Raw genomic sequence first — 23,212 nt, forward strand, 5'->3', positions numbered from 1 at the left:
CATTGACATATAGCTCCTGAACATTGACATCAAGCTCCAAAACATTGACATCTTGCTCCTGAACTTTGGCATCTAGCTCCTGAACATTGACATCAAGCTCATGAACATTTACATCTAGCTCATGAACATTGACATCTAGCTCCTGAACATTGACATCTAGCCCCTGAACATTGTGATATAGCTCCTGCACATTGACATCTAGCTCCTGAACATTGACATCTAGCTCCTGAACATTGACATCCAGCTCCTGAACATTGATTTCTCGCACCTGAATATTGACATCTAGCTTGTGAACATTGATATCTAGCTCCTGAACATTGACCTCTAGCTTCTGGACATTGACATGTAGCTCCTGAACATTGACATGTAGCTCCTGAACATTGGCATCTAGCTCCTGAACATTGACATCTAACTCCTGAACATTGACATCTCGCACCTGAACATTGGCATCTATCTCCTGAACAATGACAGCTAGCTGCTGAACATTGACATCTATCTCCTGAACAATGACGTCTATCTCCTGAACATTGACATCTAGCTCCTGAGCATTGGCATCTAGCATCTGAACATTGACATCTAGCTCCTGAACAATGACATATAGCTCCTGAACATTGACATCTAGCTGCTGAACATTGGCATCTAGCTCCTGAACATTGACATCTAGCTCCTGAACATTGACATCTAGCTTCTGATCATTGACATCTATCTCCTGAACAATGACATCTAGCTGCTGAACATTGACATCTATCTCCTGATCATTGCCATCTAGCTCCTGAACATTGACATCTAGCTCCTGAACATTGCCAACTATCTCCTGAACATTGGCATCTAGCTCCTGAACATTGACATATAGCTCCTGCACATTTACATCTACCTCCTGAACATAGGCATCTAGCTCCTGAACATTAACATCCAGCCCATGAACATTGACATCTATCTCCTGAACAATGACATCTAGCTGCTGAACATTGGCGTCTAGCTCCTGAAAAATGACCTCTAGCTCGTGAACATTGACATCTAGCTCATGAACATTGGCATCTAGCTCCTGAACATTGACATCTAGCTCCTGAACAATGACATCTAGCTTGTGATCATTGACATCTATCTCCTGAGCAATGACATCTAGCTCCTGAACATTGACGTCTAGCTTCTGGACATCGACATGTAGCTCCTGAACATTGACATGTAGCTCCTGAACATTGGCATCTAGCTCCTGAATATTGACATCTAACTCCTGAACATTGACATCTCGCACCTGAACATTGGCATCTATCTCCTGAACAATGACAGCTAGCTGCTGAACATTAACATCTATCTCCTGAACAATGACGTCTATCTCCTGAACATTGACATCTAGCTCCTGAGCATTGGCATCTAGCATCTGAACATTGACATCTAGCTCCTGAACAATGACATATAGCTCCTGAACATTGACATCTAGCTGCTGAACATTGGCATCTAGCTCCTGAACATTGACATCTAGCTCCTGAACATTGACATCTAGCTTCTGATGATTGACATCTATCTCCTGAACAATGACATCTAGCTGCTGAACATTGACATCTATCTCCTGATCATTGCCATCTAGCTCCTGATCATTGACATCTAGCTCCTGAACATTGCCAACTATCTCCTGAACATTGGCATCTAGCTCCTGAACATTGACATATAGCTCCTGGACATTTACATCTACCTCCTGAACATAGGCATCTAGCTCCTGAACATTAACATCCAGCCCATGAACATTGACATCTATCTCCTGAACAATGACATCTAGCTGCTGAACATTGGCGTCTAGCTCCTGAAAAATGACCTCTAGCTCCTGAACATTGACATCTAGCTCATGAACATTGGCATCTAGCTCCTGAACATTGACATCTAGCTCCTGAACAATGACATCTAGCTTGTGATCATTGACATCTATCTCCTGAGCAATGACATCTAGCTGCTGAACATTGACATCTATCACTTGATCATTGCCATCTAGCTCCTGAACATTGACATATAGCTCCTGAACATTGACATCAAGCTCCAAAACATTGCCATCTTGCTCCTGAACTTTGGCATCTAGCTCCTGAACATTGACATCAAGCTCATGAACATTTACATCTAGCTCATGAACATTGACATCTAGCTCCTGAACATTGACATCTAGCCCCTGAACATTGTGATATAGCTCCTGCACATTGACATCTAGCTCCTGAACATTGACATCTAGCTCCTGAACATTGACATCCAGCTCCTGAACATTGATTTCTCGCACCTGAATATTGACATCTAGCTTGTGAACATTGATATCTAGCTCCTGAACATTGACCTCTAGCTTCTGGACATTGACATGTAGCTCCTGAACATTGACATGTAGCTCCTGAACATTGGCATCTAGCTCCTGAACATTGACATCTAACTCCTGAACATTGACATCTCGCACCTGAACATTGGCATCTATCTCCTGAACAATGACAGCTAGCTGCTGAACATTGACATCTATCTCCTGAACAATGACGTCTATCTCCTGAACATTGACATCTAGCTCCTGAGCATTGGCATCTAGCATCTGAACATTGACATCTAGCTCCTGAACAATGACATATAGCTCCTGAACATTGACATCTAGCTGCTGAACATTGGCATCTAGCTCCTGAACATTGACATCTAGCTCCTGAACATTGACATCTAGCTTCTGATCATTGACATCTATCTCCTGAACAATGACATCTAGCTGCTGAACATTGACATCTATCTCCTGATCATTGCCATCTAGTTCCTGAACATTGACATCTAGCTCCTGAACATTGCCAACTATCTCCTGAACATTGGCATCTAGCTCCTGAACATTGACATATAGCTCCTGGACATTTACATCTACCTCCTGAACATAGGCATCTAGCTCCTGAACATTAACATCCAGCCCATGAACATTGACATCTATCTCCTGAACAATGACATCTAGCTGCTGAACATTGGCGTCTAGCTCCTGAAAAATGACCTCTAGCTCCTGAACATTGACATCTAGCTCATGAACATTGGCATCTAGCTCGTGAACATTGACATCTAGCTCCTGAACAATGACATCTAGCTTGTGATCATTGACATCTATCTCCTGAGCAATGACATCTAGCTGCTGAACATTGACATCTATCTCTTGATCATTGCCATCTAGCTCCTGAACATTGACATATAGCTCCTGAACATTGACAACAAGCTCCAAAACATTGACATCTAGCTCCTGAACTTTGGCATCTAGCTCCTGAACATTGACATCAAGCTCCAAAACATTGACATCTAGCTCCTGAACTTTGGCATCTAGCTCCTGAACAATGACATCTAGCTTCTGATCATTGACATCTATCTCCTGAGCAATGACATCTAGCTGCTGAACATTGACATCTATCTCTTGATCATTGCCATCTAGCTCCTGAACATTGACATATAGCTCCTGAACATTGACATCAAGCTCCAAAACATTGACATCTAGCTCCTGAACATTGACATCAAGCTCATGAACATTTACATCTAGCTCATGAACATTGACATCTAGCTCCTGAACATTGACATCTAGCCCCTGAACATTGTGATATAGCTCCTGCACATTGACATCTAGCTCCTGAACATTGACATCTAGCTCCTGAACATTGACATCCAGCTCCTGAACATTGATTTCTCGCACCTGAATATTGACATCTAGCTTGTGAACATTGATATCTAGCTCCTGAACATTGACATGTAGCTCCTGAACATTGACACCTAGCTCCTGAACATTGACATCTAACTCCTGAACATTGACATCTCGCACCTGAACATTGTCATCTAGCTCCTGAACATTGACATCTAGCTCCTGAACATTGACATCTAGCTCCTGAACAATGACATCTAGCTCCTGAACATTGGTATCTAGCTCCTGAACATTGACATCTAGCTCCTGAACATTGACATCTAGCTTCTGATCATTGACATCTATCACCTGAGCAATGACATCTAGCTGCTGAACATTGACATCTATCTCTTGATCACTGCCATCTAGCTCCTGAACATTGACATATAGCTCCTGAACATTGACATCAAGCTCCAATACATTTACATCTAGCTCATGAACATTGACATCTAGCTCCTGAACATTGACATCTAGCCCCTGAACATTGTGATATAGCTCCTGCACATTGACATCTATCTCCTGAACATTGACATCTAGCTCCTGAACATTGACATCCAGCTCCTGAACATTGATTTCTCGCACCTGAATATTGACATCTAGCTTGTGAACAATGATATCTAGATATATTCTTAGTTTTTTCGGTAAAGTCACGTTGAAGAGAAACAACAAAAATAACAAAATATATATAAAACAATAAAAAATTCTCACGACATTTCGACCATAACTCAAACGGTCATCATCAGGTGTGTCGGTTTGCATAAATCAAAATTTAATGATATCTAGCTTCTGAACATTGACCTCTAGCTTCTGGACATTGACATGTAGCTCCTGAACATTGACATGTAGCTCCTGAACATTGACATCTAGCTCCTGAACATTGACATCTAACTCCTGAACATTGACATCTCTCACCTGAACATTGGCATCTATCTCCTGAACAATGACATCTAGCTGCTGAACATTGACATCTATCTCCTGAACAATGACATCTATCTCCTGAACATTGACATCTAGCTCCTGAGCATTGGCATCTAGCATCTGAACATTGACATCTAGCTCCTGAACAATGACATCTAGCTCCTAAATATTGGCATCTAGCTCCTGAACATTGACATATAGCTCCTGAACATTGATATCTAGCTCCTGATCATTGTCATCTATCTCCTGAACAATGACATCTAGCTGCTAAACATTGACATCTAGCTCCTGATCATTGCTAGCTAGCTCCTGAACATTGACATCTAGCTCCCGAACGTTGGCATCTAGCTCCTGAACATTGACATCTAGCTCCTGAACATTGACATCTAGCTTCTGATCATTGACATCTATCTCCTGAACAATGACATCTAGCTGCTGAACATTGACATCTATCTCCTGATCATTGCCATCTAGCTCCTGAACATTGACATCTAGCTCCTGAACATTGCCAACTATCTCCTGAACATTGGCATCTAGCTCCTGAACATTGACATATAGCTCCTGGACATTTACATCTACCTCCTGAACATAGGCATCTAGCTCCTGAACATTAACATCCAGCCCATGAACATTGACATCTATCTCCTGAACAATGACATCTAGCTGCTGAACATTGGCGTCTAGCTCCTGAAAAATGACCTCTAGCTTCTGAACATTGACATCTAGCTCATGAACATTGGCATCTAGCTCCTGAACATTGACATCTAGCTCCTGAACAATGACATCTAGCTGCTGAACATTGACATCTATCTCTTGATCATTGCCATCTAGCTCCTGAACATTGACATCTATCTCTTGATCACTGCCATCTAGCTCCTGAACATTGACATATAGCTCCTGAACATTGACATCAAGCTCCAACACATTGACATCTAGCTCCTGAACTTTGGCATCTAGCTCCTGAACATTGACATCAAACTCCAAAACATTGACATCTAGCTCCTGCACTTTGGCATCTAGCTCCTGAACATTGACATCAAGCTCATGAACATTTACATCTAGCTCATGAACATTGACATCTAGCTCCTGAACATTGACATCTAGCCCCTGAACATTGTGAGAAAGCTCCTGCACATTGACATCTAGCTCCTGAACATTGACATCTAGCTCCTGAACATTGACATCCAGCTCCTGAACATTGATTTCTCGCACCTGAATATTGACATCTAGCTTGTGAACATTGATATCTAGCTCCTGAACATTGACCTCTAGCTTCTGGACATTGACATGTAGCTCCTGAACATTGACATGTAGCTCCTGAACATTGGCATCTAGCTCCTGATCATTGACATCTATCTCCTGAGCAATGACATCTAGCTGCTGAACATTGACATCTATCTCTTGATCATTGCCATCTAGCTCCTGAACATTGACATATAGCTCCTGAACATTGACATCAAGCTCCAAAACATTGACATCTTGCTCCTGAACTTTGGCATCTAGCTCCTGAACATTGACATCAAGCTCATGAACATTTACATCTAGCTCATGAACATTGACATCTAGCTCCTGAACATTGACATCTAGCCCCTGAACATTGTGAGAAAGCTCCTGCACATTGACATCTAGCTCCTGAACATTGACATCTAGCTCCTGAACATTGACATCCAGCTCCTGAACATTGATTTCTCGCACCTGAATATTGACATCTAGCTTGTGAACATTGATATCTAGCTCCTGAACATTGACCTCTAGCTTCTGGACATTGACATGTAGCTCCTGAACATTGACATGTAGCTCCTGAACATTGGCATCTAGCTCCTGAACATTGACATCTAACTCCTGAACATTGACATCTCGCACCTGAACATTGGCATCTATCTCCTGAACAATGACAGCTAGCTGCTGAACATTGACATCTATCTCCTGAACAATGACGTCTATCTCCTGAACATTGACATCTAGCTCCTGAGCATTGGCATCTAGCATCTGAACATTGACATCTAGCTCCTGAACAATGACATATAGCTCCTGAACATTGACATCTAGCTGCTGAACATTGGCATCTAGCTCCTGAACATTGACATCTAGCTCCTGAACATTGACATCTAGCTTCTGATCATTGACATCTATCTCCTGAACAATGACATCTAGCTGCTGAACATTGACATCTATCTCCTGATCATTGCCATCTAGTTCCTGAACATTGACATCTAGCTCCTGAACATTGCCAACTATCTCCTGAACATTGGCATCTAGCTCCAGAACATTGACATATAGCTACTGGACATTTACATCTACCTCCTGAACATAGGCATCTAGCTCCTGAACATTAACATCCAGCCCATGAACATTGACATCTATCTCCTGAACAATGACATCTAGCTGCTGAACATTGGCGTCTAGCTCCTGAAAAATGACCTCTAGCTCCTGAACATTGACATCTAGCTCATGAACATTGGCATCTAGCTCCTGAACATTGACATCTAGCTCCTGAACAATGACATCTAGCTTGTGATCATTGACATCTATCTCCTGAGCAATGACATCTAGCTGCTGAACATTGACATCTATCTCTTGATCATTGCCATCTAGCTCCTGAACATTGACATATAGCTCCTGAACATTGACATCAAGCTCCAAAACATTGACATCTAGCTCCTGAACTTTGGCATCTAGCTCCTGAACATTGACATCAAACTCCAAAACATTGACATCTAGCTCCTGAACTTTGGCATCTAGCTCCTGAACAATGACATCTAGCTTCTGATCATTGACATCTATCTCCTGAGCAATGACATCTAGCTGCTGAACATTGACATCTATCTCTTGATCATTGCCATCTAGCTCCTGAACATTGACATATAGCTCCTGAACATTGACATCAAGCTCCAAAACATTGACATCTAGATCCTGAACATTGACATCAAGCTCATGAACATTTACATCTAGCTCATGAACATTGACATCTAGCTCCTGAACATTGACATCTAGCCCCTGAACATTGTGATATAGCTCCTGCACATTGACATCTAGCTCCTGAACATTGACATCTAGCTCCTGAACATTGACATCCAGCTCCTGAACATTGATTTCTCGCACCTGAATATTGACATCTAGCTTGTGAACATTGATATCTAGCTCCTGAACATTGACATGTAGCTCCTGAACATTGACACCTAGCTCCTGAACATTGACATCTAACTCCTGAACATTGACATCTCGCACCTGAACATTGTCATCTAGCTCCTGAACATTGACATCTAGCTTCTGAACATTGACATCAAGCTCGTGAACATTGAAATCTAGCTCCTGAACAATGACATCTAGCTCCTGAACATTGAAAATAAGCTCCTGAACATTGCCATCTAGCTGCTCACCATTGACATCTAGCTCCTGAACATTGGCATCTAGCTCTTGAACATTGACATCTATCTCCTGAACATTGAGATCTAGCTCCTGAACATTGACATCTAGCTCCTGAACATTTACATCTACCTCCTGAACATAGGCATCTAGTACATGAACATTAACATCCAGCTCCTGAACATTGACATCTATCTCCGGAACAATGACATCCAGCTGCTGAACATTGACATCTAGCTTCTGAACAATGACATCTAGCTCCTGAACATTGACATCTAGCTCTGAGCACTGGCATCTAGCGCCTGAACTTTGACATCTAGCTCCTAAACAATGGCATCTAGCTCCTGGACATTGGCATCTAGCTCCTAAACATTGACATCTAGCTCCTGAACATTGACATCTAGCTTCTGATCATTGACATTTATCTCCTGAACAATGACATCTAAATGCTGAACATTGACATCTAGCTCCTGATCATTGCCATCTAGCTCCTGAACATTGACATCTAGATACTGAACATTGACATCAAGCTCCAGAACATTGACATCTAGCTCCTGAACTTTGGCATCTAGCTCCTGATCATTGACATCTAGCTCCTGAACATTGACATCTAGCTCCTGAACATTGCCAACTATCTCCTGAACATTGGCATCTAGCTCCTGAACATTGACATATAGCTCCTGAACATTTACATCTACCTCCTGAACATAGGCATCTAGCTCCTGAACATTAACATCCAGCCCATGAACATTGACATCTATCTCCTGAACAATGACTTCTAGCTGCTGAACATTGGCGTCTAGCTCCTGAAAAATGACCTCTAGCTCCTGAACATTGACATCTAGCTCATGAACATTGGCATCTAGCTCCTGAACATTGACATCTAGCTCCTGAACAATGACATCTAGCTCCTGAACATTGGTATCTAGCTCCTGAACATTGACATCTAGCTCCTGAACATTGACATCTAGCTTCTGATCATTGACATCTATCTCCTGGGCAATGACATCTAGCTGCTGAACATTGACATCTATCTCTTTATCATTGCCATCTAGCTCCTGAACATAGACATATAGCTCCTGAACATTGACATCAAGCTTCAAAACATTGACATCTAGCTCCTGACCTTTGGCATCTAGCTCCTGAACATTGACATCAAGCTCATGAACATTTACATCTAGCTCATGAACATTGACATCTAGCTCCTGAACATTGACATCTAGCCCCTGAACATTGTGATATAGCTCCTGCACATTGACATCTAGCTCCTGAACATTGACATCTAGCTCCTTAACATTGACATCCAGCTCCTGAACATTGATTTCTCGCACCTGAATATTGACATCTAGCTTGTGAACATTGATATCTAGCTCCTGAACATTGACATCTAGCTTCTGGACATTGACATGTAGCTCCTGAACATTGACATGTAGCTCCTGAACATTGACATCTAGCTCCTGAACATTGACATCTAACTCCTGAACATTGACATCTCGCACCTGAACATTGTCATCTAGCTCTTGAACATTGACATCTAGCTTCTGAACATTGACATCAAGCTTGTGAACATTTAAATCTAGCTCCTGAACAATGACATCTAGCTCCTGAACATTGAAAATAAGCTCCTGAACATTGCCATCTAGCTGCTGACCATTGACATCTAGCTCCTGAACATTGAGATCTAGCTCCAGAACATTTACATCTACCTCCTGAACATAGGCATCTAGTACATGAACAATAACATCCAGCTTCTGAACATTGACATCTATCTCCGGAACAATGACATCCAGCTGCTGAACATTGACATCTAGCTTCTGAACAATGACATCTAGCTCCTGAACATTGACATCTAGCTCTGAGCACTGGCATCTAGCGCCTGAACATTGACATCTAGCTCCTGAACAATGGCATCTAGCTCCTGGACATTGGCATCTAGCTCCTGAACATTGACATCTAGCTCTGAGCACTGGCATCTAGCGCCTGAACTTTGACATCTAGCTCCTAAACAATGGCATCTAGCTGCTGGACATTGGCATCTAGCTCCTAAACATTGACATCTAGCTCCTGAACATTGACATCTAGCTTCTGATCATTGACATTTATCTCCTGAACAATGACATCTAAATGCTGAACATTGACATCTAGCTCCTGATCATTGCCATCTAGCTCCTGAACATTGACATCTAGATACTGAACATTGACATCAAGCTCCAGAACATTGACATCTAGCTCCTGAACTTTGGCATCTAGCTCCTGATCATTGACATCTAGCTCCTGAACATTGACATCTAGCTCCTGAACATTGCCAACTATCTCCTGAACATTGGCATCTAGCTCCTGAACATTGACATATAGCTCCTGAACATTTACATCTACCTCCTGAACATAGGCATCTAGCTCCTGAACATTAACATCCAGCCCATGAACATTGACATCTATCTCCTGAACAATGACTTCTAGCTGCTGAACATTGGCGTCTAGCTCCTGAAAAATGACCTCTAGCTCCTGAACATTGACATATAGCTCATGAACATTGGCATCTAGCTCCTGAACATTGACATCTAGCTCCTGAACAATGACATCTAGCTCCTGAACATTGGTATCTAGCTCCTGAACATTGACATCTAGCTCCTGAACATTGACATCTAGCTTCTGATCATTGACATCTATCTCCTGGGCAATGACATCTAGCTGCTGAACATTGACATCTATCTCTTTATCATTGCCATCTAGCTCCTGAACATAGACATATAGCTCCTGAACATTGACATCAAGCTTCAAAACATTGACATCTAGCTCCTGACCTTTGGCATCTAGCTCCTGAACATTGACATCAAGCTCATGAACATTTACATCTAGCTCATGAACATTGACATCTAGCTCCTGAACATTGACATCTAGCCCCTGAACATTGTGATATAGCTCCTGCACATTGACATCTAGCTCCTGAACATTGACATCTAGCTCCTTAACATTGACATCCAGCTCCTGAACATTGATTTCTCGCACCTGAATATTGACATCTAGCTTGTGAACATTGATATCTAGCTCCTGAACATTGACATCTAGCTTCTGGACATTGACATGTAGCTCCTGAACATTGACATGTAGCTCCTGAACATTGACATCTAGCTCCTGAACATTGACATCTAACTCCTGAACATTGACATCTCGCACCTGAACATTGTCATCTAGCTCTTGAACATTGACATCTAGCTTCTGAACATTGACATCAAGCTTGTGAACATTTAAATCTAGCTCCTGAACAATGACATCTAGCTCCTGAACATTGAAAATAAGCTCCTGAACATTGCCATCTAGCTGCTGACCATTGACATCTAGCTCCTGAACATTGAGATCTAGCTCCAGAACATTTACATCTACCTCCTGAACATAGGCATCTAGTACATGAACAATAACATCCAGCTTCTGAACATTGACATCTATCTCCGGAACAATGACATCCAGCTGCTGAACATTGACATCTAGCTTCTGAACAATGACATCTAGCTCCTGAACATTGACATCTAGCTCTGAGCACTGGCATCTAGCGCCTGAACATTGACATCTAGCTCCTGAACAATGGCATCTAGCTCCTGGACATTGGCATCTAGCTCCTAAACATTGACATCTAGCTCCTGAACATTGACATCTAGCTTCTGATAATTGACATTTATCTCCTGAACAATGACATCTAACTGCTGAACATTGACATCTAGCTCCTGATCATTGCCATCTAGCTCCTGAACATTGACATCTAGATCCTGAACATTGACATTAAGCTCCAGAACATTGACATCTAGCTCCTGAACTTTGGCATCTAGCTCCTGATCATTGACATCAAGCTCCTGAACATTGACATCTAGCTCCTGAACATTGCCAACTAGCTCCTGAACATTGGCATCTAGCTCCTGAACATTGACATCTAGCTTGTGAACATTGATATCTAGCTCCTGAACATTGACATCTAGCTTCTGGACATTGACATGTAGCTCCTGAACATTGACATGTAGCTCCTGAACATTGACATCTAACTCCTGAACATTGACATCTCGCACCTGAACATTGTCATCTAGCTCCTGAACATTGAAAATAAGCTCCTGAACATTGTCATCTAGCTGCTGGCCATTGACATCTAGCTCCTGAACATTGGCATCTAGCTCCTGAACATTGAAATCTAGCTCCTGAACATTGAGATCTAGCTCCTGAACATTTACATCTACCTCCTGAACATAGGCATCTAGTACATGAACATTAACATCCAGCACCGGAACATTGACATCTATCTCCTGAACAATGACATCTAGCTGCTGAACATTGACATCTAGCTTCTGTACAGTGACATCTAGCTCCTGAAAATTGACTTCTAGCTCTGAGCATTGGAATCTAGCGCCTGAACATTGACATCTAGCTCCTGAACAATGACATCTATCTCCTGAACATTGGCATCTAGCTCCTGAACATTGACATCTAGCTCCTGAACATTGACATCTAGCTTCTGATCATTGACATTTATCTCCTGAACAATGACATCTAACTGCTGAACATTGACATCTAGCTCCTGATCATTGCCATCTAGCTCCTGAACATTGAGATATAGCTCCTGCACATTGACATCTAGCTCCTGAACATTGACATCTAGCTCCTGAACATTGACATCTCGCACCTGAATATTGACATTAGGCTTGTGGACATTGATATCTAGCTCGTGAACATTGACATCTAGATTCTGGACATAGACATCTAGCTCCTGAACAATGACATATAGCTCCTGAACATTGACATGTAGCTCCTGAACATTGACATCTAGCTCCTGAACATTGACGTCTAACTCCTGAACATTGACATCTCACACCTGAACATTGTCATCTAGCTCCTGATCATTGACATCTAGCTTCTGAACATTGCCATTAAGCTCTTGAACATTGAAATCTAGCTCCTGAACAATGACATCTAGCTCCTGAACAATGACATCTAGCTCCTGAACATTAAAAAATAGCTCCTGAACATTGCCATCTAGCTGCTGACCATTGACATCTGGCTCTTGAACATTGGCATCTAGCTGCTGAACATTGACATCTAGCTCCTGAACATTGGCATCTAGCTCATGAACATTGACATCTAGCTCCTGAACATTGAGGTCTAGCTCCAGAACATTTACATCTACTTCCTGAACATAGCCATCTAGCTCCTGAACATTAACATCCAGCTCCTGAACATTGACATATATCTCCTGAACAATGACATCTAGCTGCAGAACATTGACATCTAGCTCCTGAACAATGACATCTAGCTCCTGAACATTGACATCTAGCTCCTGAACATTGGCATCTAGCTCATGAACATTGACATCTAGCTCCTGAACAATGACATCTAGCTCCTGAACATTGGCATCTAGCTGCTGAACATTGACATCTAGCTGCTGAACATTGACATCTAGCTCCTGAACATTGACAACTAGCTTCTGATCATTGACATCTATCTCCTGAACAATGACATCTAGCTGCTGAACATTGACATCTAGCTCCTGATCATTGCCAATCTAGCTCCTGAACATTGACATCTAGCTCCTGAACATTGACATCAAGTTCCAGAACATTGACAACTAGCTCCTGAACTTTGGCATCTAGCTCCTGAACATTGACATCGAACTCCTGAACATTGACATCTAGCCCATGAATATTGACATCTAGCTTGTGAACATTGATATCTAGCTCCTGAACATTGACATCTAGCTTCTGGACATTGACATCTAGCTCCTGAACAATGACATATAGCTCCTGAACATTGACATCTAGCTCCTGAACATTGGCATCTAGCTCCTGAACATTGACATCTAGCTCCTGAACATTGAGATCTAGCTCCTGAACATTGACATCTAGCTCCAGAAGATTGAGATCTAGCTCCTGCACATTGACATCTAGCTCCTGAACATTTACATCTAGCTCCTGAACATAGGCATCTAGCTCCTGAACATTAACATCAGCTCCTGAACATTGACATCTATCTCCTGAACAATGACATCTAGCTGCTGAACATTGACATCTAGCTCCTGAACAATGACATCTATCTCCTGAACATTGACATCTAGCTCCTGAACATTGACATCTCGCACCTGAACATTGTCATCTAGCTCCTGATCATTGACATCTAGCTTCTGAACATTGCCATTAAGCTCTTGAACATTGAAATCTAGCTCCTGAACAATGACATCTAGCTCCTGAACAATGACATCTAGCTCCTGAACATTAAAAATTAGCTCCTGAACATTGCCATCTAGCTGCTGACCATTGACATCTGGCTCTTGAACATTGGCATCTAGCTGCTGAACATTGACATCTAGCTCCTGAACATTGGCATCTAGCTCCCGAACATTGACAACTAGCTCCTGAACATTGAGGTCTAGCTCCAGAACATTTACATCTACTTCCTGAACATAGCCATCTAGCTCCTGAACATTAACATCCAGCTCCTGAACATTGACATATATCTCCTGAACAATGACATCTAGCTGCTGAACATTGACATCTAGCTCCTGAACAATGACATCTAGCTCCTGAACATTGACATCTAGCTCCTGAACATTGGCATCTAGCTCATGAACATTGACATCTAGCTCCTGAACAATGACATCTAGCTCCTGAACATTGGCATCTAGCTGCTGAACATTGACATCTAGCTGCTGAACATTGACATCTAGCTCCTGAACATTGACAACTAGCTTCTGATCATTTACATCTATCTCCTGAACAATGACATCTAGCTGCTGAACATTGACATCTAGCTCCTGATCATTGCCAATCTAGCTCCTGAACATTGACATCTAGCTCCTGAACATTGACATCAAGTTCCAGAACATTGACAAATAGCTCCTGAACTTTGGCATCTAGCTCCTGAACATTGACATCAAACTCCTGAACATTGACATCTAGCCCATGAATATTGACATCTAGCTTGTGAACATTGATATCTAGCTACTGAACATTGACATCTAGCTCCTGATCATTGCTAGCTAGCTCCTGAACATTGACATCTAGCTCCCGAACGTTGGCATCTAGCTCCTGAACATTGACATCTAGCTCCTGAACATTGACATCTAGCTTCTGATCATTGACATCTATCTCCTGAACAATGACATCTAGCTGCTGAACATTGACATCTATCTCCTGATCATTGCCATCTAGCTCCTGAACATTGACATCTAGCTCCTGAACATTGCCAACTATCTCCTGAACATTGGCATCTAGCTCCTGAACATTGACATATAGCTCCTGGACATTTACATCTACCTCCTGAACATAGGCATCTAGCTCGTGAACATTAACATCCAGCCCATGAACATTGACATCTATCTCCTGAACAATGACATCTAGCTGCTGAACATTGGCGTCTAGCTCCTGAAAAATGACCTCTAGCTTCTGAACATTGACATCTAGCTCATGAACATTGGCATCTAGCTCCTGAACATTGACATCTAGCTCCTGAACAATGACATCTAGCTGCTGAACATTGACATCTATCTCTTGATCATTGCCATCTAGCTCCTGAACATTGACATCTATCTCTTGATCACTGCCATCTAGCTCCTGAACATTGACATATAGCTCCTGAACATTGCCATCAAGCTCCAACACATTGACATCTAGCTCCTGAACTTTGACATCAAACTCCAAAACATTGACATCTAGCTCCTGCACTTTGGCATCTAGCTCCTGAACATTATCATCTAGCTCCTGAACATTGACATTTAGCTTGTGAACATTGATATCTAGCTCCTGAACATTGACATCTAGCTTCTGGACATTGACATGTAGCTCCTGAACATTGACATGTAGCTCCTGAACATTGACATCTAACTCCTGAACATTGACATCTCGCACCTGAACATTGTCATCTAGCTCCTGAACATTGAAAATAAGCTCCTGAACATTGTCATCTAGCTGCTGGCCATTGACATCTAGCTCCTGAACATTGGCATCTAGCTCCTGAACATTGAAATCTAGCTCCTGAACATTGAGATCTAGCTCCTGAACATTTACATCTACCTCCTGAACATAGGCATCTAGTACATGAACATTAACATCCAGCACCTGAACATTGACATCTATCTCCTGAACAATGACATCTAGCTGCTGAACATTGACATCTAGCTTCTGTACAGTGACATCTAGCTCCTGAAAATTGACTTCTAGCTCTGAGCATTGGAATCTAGCGCCTGAACATTGACATCTAGCTCCTGAACAATGACATCTATCTCCTGAACATTGGCATCTAGCTCCTGAACATTGACATCTAGCTCCTGAACATTGACATCTAGCTTCTGATCATTGACATTTATCTCCTGAACAATGACATCTAACTGCTGAACATTGACATCTAGCTCCTGATCATTGCCATCTAGCTCCTGAACATTGAGATATAGCTCCTGCACATTGACATCTAGCTCCTGAACATTGACATCTAGCTCCTGAACATTGACATCTCGCACCTGAATATTGACATTAGGCTTGTGGACATTGATATCTAGCTCCTGAACATTGACATCTAGATTCTGGACATAGACATCTAGCTCCTGAACAATGACATATAGCTCCTGAACATTGACATGTAGCTCCTGAACATTGACATCTAGCTCCTGAACATTGATGTCTAACTCCTGAACATTGACATCTCGCACCTGAACATTGTCATCTAGCTCCTGATCATTGACATCTAGCTTCTGAACATTGCCATTAAGCTCTTGAACATTGAAATCTACCTCCTGAACAATGACATCTAGCTCCTGAACAATGACATCTAGCTCCTGAACATTAAAAAAATAGCTCCTGAACATTGCCATCTAGCTGCTGACCATTGACATCTGGCTCTTGAACATTGGCATCTAGCTGCTGAACATTGACATCTAGCTCCTGAACATTGGCATCTAGCTCATGAACATTGACATCTAGCTCCTGAACATTGAGGTCTAGCTCCAGAACATTTACATCTACTTCCTGAACATAGCCATCTAGCTCCTGAACATTAACATCCAGCTCCTGAACATTGACATATATCTCCTGAACAATGACATCTAGCTGCAGAACATTGACATCTAGCTCCTGAACAATGACATCTAGCTCCTGAACATTGACATCTAGCTCCTGAACATTGGCATCTAGCTCATGAACATTGACATCTAGCTCCTGAACAATGACATCTAGCTCCTGAACATTGGCATCTAGCTGCTGAACATTGACATCTAGCTGCTGAACATTGACATCTAGCTCCTGAACATTGACAACTAGCTTCTGATCATTGACATCTATCTCCTGAACAATGACATCTAGCTGCTGAACATTGACATCTAGCTCCTGATCATTGCCAATCTAGCTCCTGAACATTGACATCTAGCTCCTGAACATTGACATCAAGTTCCAGAACATTGACAACTAGCTCCTGAACTTTGGCATCTAGCTCCTGAACATTGACATCAAACTCCTGAACATTGACATCTAGCCCATGAATATTGACATCTAGCTTGTGAACATTGATATCTAGCTCCTGAACATTGACATCTAGCTTCTGGACATTGACATCTAGCTCCTGAACAATGACATATAGCTCCTGAACATTGGCATCTAGCTCCTGAACATTGACATCTAGCTCCTGAACATTGAGATCTAGCTCCTGAACATTGACATCTAGCTCCAGAACATTGAGATCTAGCTCCTGCACATTGACATCTAGCTCCTGAACATTTACATCTAGCTCCTGAACATAGGCATCTAGCTCCTGAACATTAACATCAGCTCCTGAACATTGACATCTATCTCCTGAACAATGACATCTAGCTGCTGAACATTGACATCTAGCTCCTGAACAATGACATCTATCTCCTGAACATTGACATCTAGCTCCTGAACATTGACATCTCGCACCTGAACATTGTCATCTAGCTCCTGATCATTGACATCTAGCTTCTGAACATTGCCATTAAGCTCTTGAACATTGAAATCTAGCTCCTGAACAATGACATCTAGCTCCTGAACAATGACATCTAGCTCCTGAACATTAAAAATTAGCTCCTGAACATTGCCATCTAGCTGCTGACCATTGACATCTGGCTCTTGAACATTGGCATCTAGCTGCTGAACATTGACATCTAGCTCCTGAACATTGGCATCTAGCTCCCGAACATTGACATCTAGCTCCTGAACATTGAGGTCTAGCTCCAGAACATTTACATCTACTTCCTGAACATAGCCATCTAGCTCCTGAACATTAACATCCAGCTCCTGAACATTGACATATATCTCCTGAACAATGACATCTAGCTGCTGAACATTGACATCTAGCTCCTGAACAATGACATCTAGCTCCTGAACATTGACATCTAGCTCCTGAACATTGGCATCTAGCTCATGAACATTGACATCTAGCTCCTGAACAATGACATCTAGCTCCTGAACATTGGCATCTAGCTGCTGAACATTGACATCTAGCTGCTGAACATTGACATCTAGCTCCTGAACATTGACAACTAGCTTCTGATCATTTACATCTATCTCCTGAACAATGACATCTAGCTGCTGAACATTGACATCTAGCTCCTGATCATTGCCAATCTAGCTCCTGAACATTGACATCTAGCTCCTGAACATTGACATCAAGTTCCAGAACATTGACAACTAGCTCCTGAACTTTGGCATCTAGCTCCTGAACATTGACATCAAACTCCTGAACATTGACATCTAGCCCATGAATATTGACATCTAGCTTGTGAACATTGATATCTAGCTACTGAACATTGACATCTAGCTCCTGATCATTGCTAGCTAGCTCCTGAACATTGACATCTAGCTCCCGAACGTTGGCATCTAGCTCCTGAACATTGACATCTAGCTCCTGAACATTGACATCTAGCTTCTGATCATTGACATCTATCTCCTGAACAATGACATCTAGCTGCTGAACATTGACATCTATCTCCTGATCATTGCCATCTAGCTCCTGAACATTGACATCTAGCTCCTGAACATTGCCAACTATCTCCTGAACATTGGCATCTAGCTCCTGAACATTGACATATAGCTCCTGGACATTTACATCTACCTCCTGAACATAGGCATCTAGCTCCTGAACATTAACATCCAGCCCATGAACATTGACATCTATCTCCTGAACAATGACATCTAGCTGCTGAACATTGGCGTCTAGCTCCTGAAAAATGACCTCTAGCTTCTGAACATTGACATCTAGCTCATGAACATTGGCATCTAGCTCCTGAACATTGACATCTATCTCCTGAACAATGACATCTAGCTGCTGAACATTGACATCTATCTCTTGATCATTGCCATCTAGCTCCTGAACATTGACATCTATCTCTTGATCACAGCCATCTAGCTCCTGAACATTGACATATAGCTCCTGAACATTGACATCAAGCTCCAACACATTGACATCTAGCTCCTGAACTTTGACATCAAACTCCAAAACATTGACATCTAGCTCCTGCACTTTGGCATCTAGCTCCTGAACATTGACATCAAACTCCAAAACATTGACATCTAGCTCCTGCACTTTGGCATCTAGCTCCTGAACAATGACATCTAGCTCCTGAACATTGACATCTAGCTCCTGAACAATGACATCTAGCTCCTGAACATTGACATCTAGCTCCTGAACATTGGCATCTAGCTCATGAACATTGACATCTAGCTCCTGAACAATGACATCTAGCTCCTGAACATTGGCATCTAGCTGCTGAACATTGACATCTAGCTGCTGAACATTGACATCTAGCTCCTGAACATTGACAACTAGCTTATGATCATTGACATCTATCTCCTGAACAATGACATCTAGCTGCTGAACATTGACATCTAGCTCCTGATCATTGCCAATCTAGCTCCTGAACATTGACATCTAGCTCCTGAACATTGACATCAAGTTCCAGAACATTGACAACTAGCTCCTGAACTTTGGCATCTAGCTCCTGAACATTGACATCAAACTCCTGAACATTGACATCTAGCCCATGAATATTGACATCTAGCTTGTGAACATTGATATCTAGCTCCTGAACATTGACATCTAGCTTCTGGACATTGACATCTAGCTCCTGAACAATGACATATAGCTCCTGAACATTGACATCTAGCTCCTGAACATTGGCATCTAGCTCCTGAACATTGACATCTAGCTCCTGAACATTGAGATCTAGCTCCTGAACATTGACATCTAGCTCCAGAACATTGAGATCTAGCTCCTGCACATTGACATCTAGCTCCTGAACATTTACATCTAGCTCCTGAACATAGGCATCTAGCTCCTGAACATTAACATCAGCTCCTGAACATTGACATCTATCTCCTGAACAATGACATCTAGCTGCTGAACATTGACATCTAGCTCCTGAACAATGACATCTATCTCCTGAACATTGACATCTAGCTCCTGAACATTGACATCTCGCACCTGAACATTGTCATCTAGCTCCTGATCATTGACATCTAGCTTCTGAACATTGCCATTAAGCTCTTGAACATTGAAATCTAGCTCCTGAACAATGACATCTAGCTCCTGAACAATGACATCTAGCTCCTGAACATTAAAAATTAGCTCCTGAACATTGCCATCTAGCTGCTGACCATTGACATCTGGCTCTTGAACATTGGCATCTAGCTGCTGAACATTGACATCTAGCTCCTGAACATTGGCATCTAGCTCCCGAACATTGACATCTAGCTCCTGAACATTGAGGTCTAGCTCCAGAACATTTACATCTACTTCCTGAACATAGCCATCTAGCTCCTGAACATTAACATCCAGCTCCTGAACATTGACATATATCTCCTGAACAATGACATCTAGCTGCTGAACATTGACATCTAGCTCCTGAACAATGACATCTAGCTCCTGAACATTGACATCTAGCTCCTGAACATTGGCATCTAGCTTATGAACATTGACATCTAGCTCCTGAACAATGACATCTAGCTCCTGAACATTGGCATCTAGCTGCTGAACATTGACATCTAGCTGCTGAACATTGACATCTAGCTCCTGAACATTGACATCTAGCTTCTGATCATTTACATCTATCTCCTGAACAATGACATCTAGCTGCTGAACATTGACATCTAGCTCCTGATCATTGCCAATCTAGCTCCTGAACATTGACATCTAGCTCCTGAACATTGACATCAAGTTCCAGAACATTGACAACTAGCTCCTGAACTTTGGCATCTAGCTCCTGAACATTGACATCAAACTCCTGAACATTGACATCTAGCCCATGAATATTGACATCTAGCTTGTGAACATTGATATCTAGCTACTGAACATTGACATCTAGCTCCTGATCATTGCTAGCTAGCTCCTGAACATTGACATCTAGCTCCCGAACGTTGGCATCTAGCTCCTGAACATTGACATCTAGCTCCTGAACATTGACATCTAGCTTCTGATCATTGACATCTATCTCCTGAACAATGACATCTAGCTGCTGAACATTGACATCTATCTCCTGATCATTGCCATCTAGCTCCTGAACATTGACATCTAGCTCCTGAACATTGCCAACTATCTCCTGAACATTGGCATCTAGCTCCTGAACATTGACATATAGCTCCTGGACATTTACATCTACCTCCTGAACATAGGCATCTAGCTCCTGAACATTAACATCCAGCCCATGAACATTGACATCTATCTCCTGAACAATGACATCTAGCTGCTGAACATTGGCGTCTAGCTCCTGAAAAATGACCTCTAGCTTCTGAACATTGACATCTAGCTCATGAACATTGGCATCTAGCTCCTGAACATTGACATCTATCTCCTGAACAATGACATCTAGCTGCTGAACATTGACATCTATCTCTTGATCATTGCCATCTAGCTCCTGAACATTGACATCTATCTCTTGATCACAGCCATCTAGCTCCTGAACATTGACATATAGCTCCTGAACATTGACATCAAGCTCCAACACATTGACATCTAGCTCCTGAACTTTGACATCAAACTCCAAAACATTGACATCTAGCTCCTGCACTTTGGCATCTAGCTCCTGAACATTGACATCAAACTCCAAAACATTGACATCTAGCTCCTGCACTTTGGCATCTAGCTCCTGAACAATGACATCTAGCTTCTGACCATTGCCATCTATCTCCTGAGCAATGACATCTAGCTGCTGAACATTGACATCTATCTCTTGATCATTGCCATCTAGCTCCTGAACATTGACATATAGCTCCTGAACATTGACATCAAGCTCCAAAACATTGACATCTTGCTCCTGAACTTTGGCATCTAGCTCCTGAACATTGACATCAAGCTCATGAACATTTACATCTAGCTCATGAACATTGACATCTAGCTCCTGAACATTGACATCTAGCCCCTGAACATTGTGATATAGCTCCTGCACATTGACATCTAGCTCCTGAACATTGACATCTAGCTCCTGAACATTGACATCCAGCTCCTGAACATTGATTTCTCGCACCTGAATATTGACATCTAGCTTGTGAACATTGATATCTAGCTCCTGAACATTGACCTCTAGCTTCTGGACATTGACATGTAGCTCCTGAACATTGACATGTAGCTCCTGAACATTGGCATCTAGCTCCTGAACATTGACATCTAACTCCTGAACATTGACATCTCGCACCTGAACATTGGCATCTATCTCCTGAACAATGACAGCTAGCTGCTGAACATTGACATCTATCTCCTGAACAATGACGTCTATCTCCTGAACATTGACATCTAGCTCCTGAGCATTGGCATCTAGCATCTGAACATTGACATCTAGCTCCTGAACAATGACATATAGCTCCTGAACATTGACATCTAGCTGCTGAACATTGGCATCTAGCTCCTGAACATTGACATCTAGCTCCTGAACATTGACATCTAGCTTCTGATCATTGACATCTATCTCCTGAACAATGACATCTAGCTGCTGAACATTGACATCTATCTCCTGATCATTGCCATCTAGCTCCTGAACATTGACATCTAGCTCCTGAACATTGCCAACTATCTCCTGAACATTGGCATCTAGCTCCTGAACATTGACATATAGCTCCTGGACATTTACATCTACCTCCTGAACATAGGCATCTAGCTCCTGAACATTAACATCCAGCCCATGAACATTGACATCTATCTCCTGAACAATGACATCTAGCTGCTGAACATTGGCGTCTAGCTCCTGAAAAATGACCTCTAGCTCCTGAACATTGACATCTAGCTCATGAACATTGGCATCTAGCT

The 23,212-nt window shown here is 42.1% G+C and overlaps 2 protein-coding genes across 4 annotated transcripts in view; both read right to left on the bottom strand.

Moving 5' to 3' along the window:
• LOC116937167 (uncharacterized) overlaps positions 1–23,212 on the bottom strand; it is a 112,617-nt gene that overhangs the window by 39,020 nt on the left and 50,385 nt on the right. The gene's annotated exons all lie outside the window — the stretch shown is intronic.
• On the bottom strand, positions 12,306–22,093 carry LOC142922571 (uncharacterized). The gene is made up of 3 exons (XM_076063371.1): positions 22,085–22,093; positions 12,795–13,481; positions 12,306–12,605 (listed from the first exon to the last, which is right to left on the bottom strand). Exons 1-3 carry the CDS (start codon positions 22,091–22,093, stop codon positions 12,306–12,308), a joined length of 996 nt encoding a protein of 331 aa, XP_075919486.1.

The sequence above is a fragment of the Petromyzon marinus genome, unplaced genomic scaffold (genome assembly GCF_048934315.1).
Source record: "Petromyzon marinus isolate PM22_M1 ecotype Great Lakes invasive population unplaced genomic scaffold, UKy_Petmar_22M1.pri1.0 PM_Scaffold_106, whole genome shotgun sequence".
NCBI classification, from domain to species: domain Eukaryota; kingdom Metazoa; phylum Chordata; class Hyperoartia; order Petromyzontiformes; family Petromyzontidae; genus Petromyzon; species Petromyzon marinus.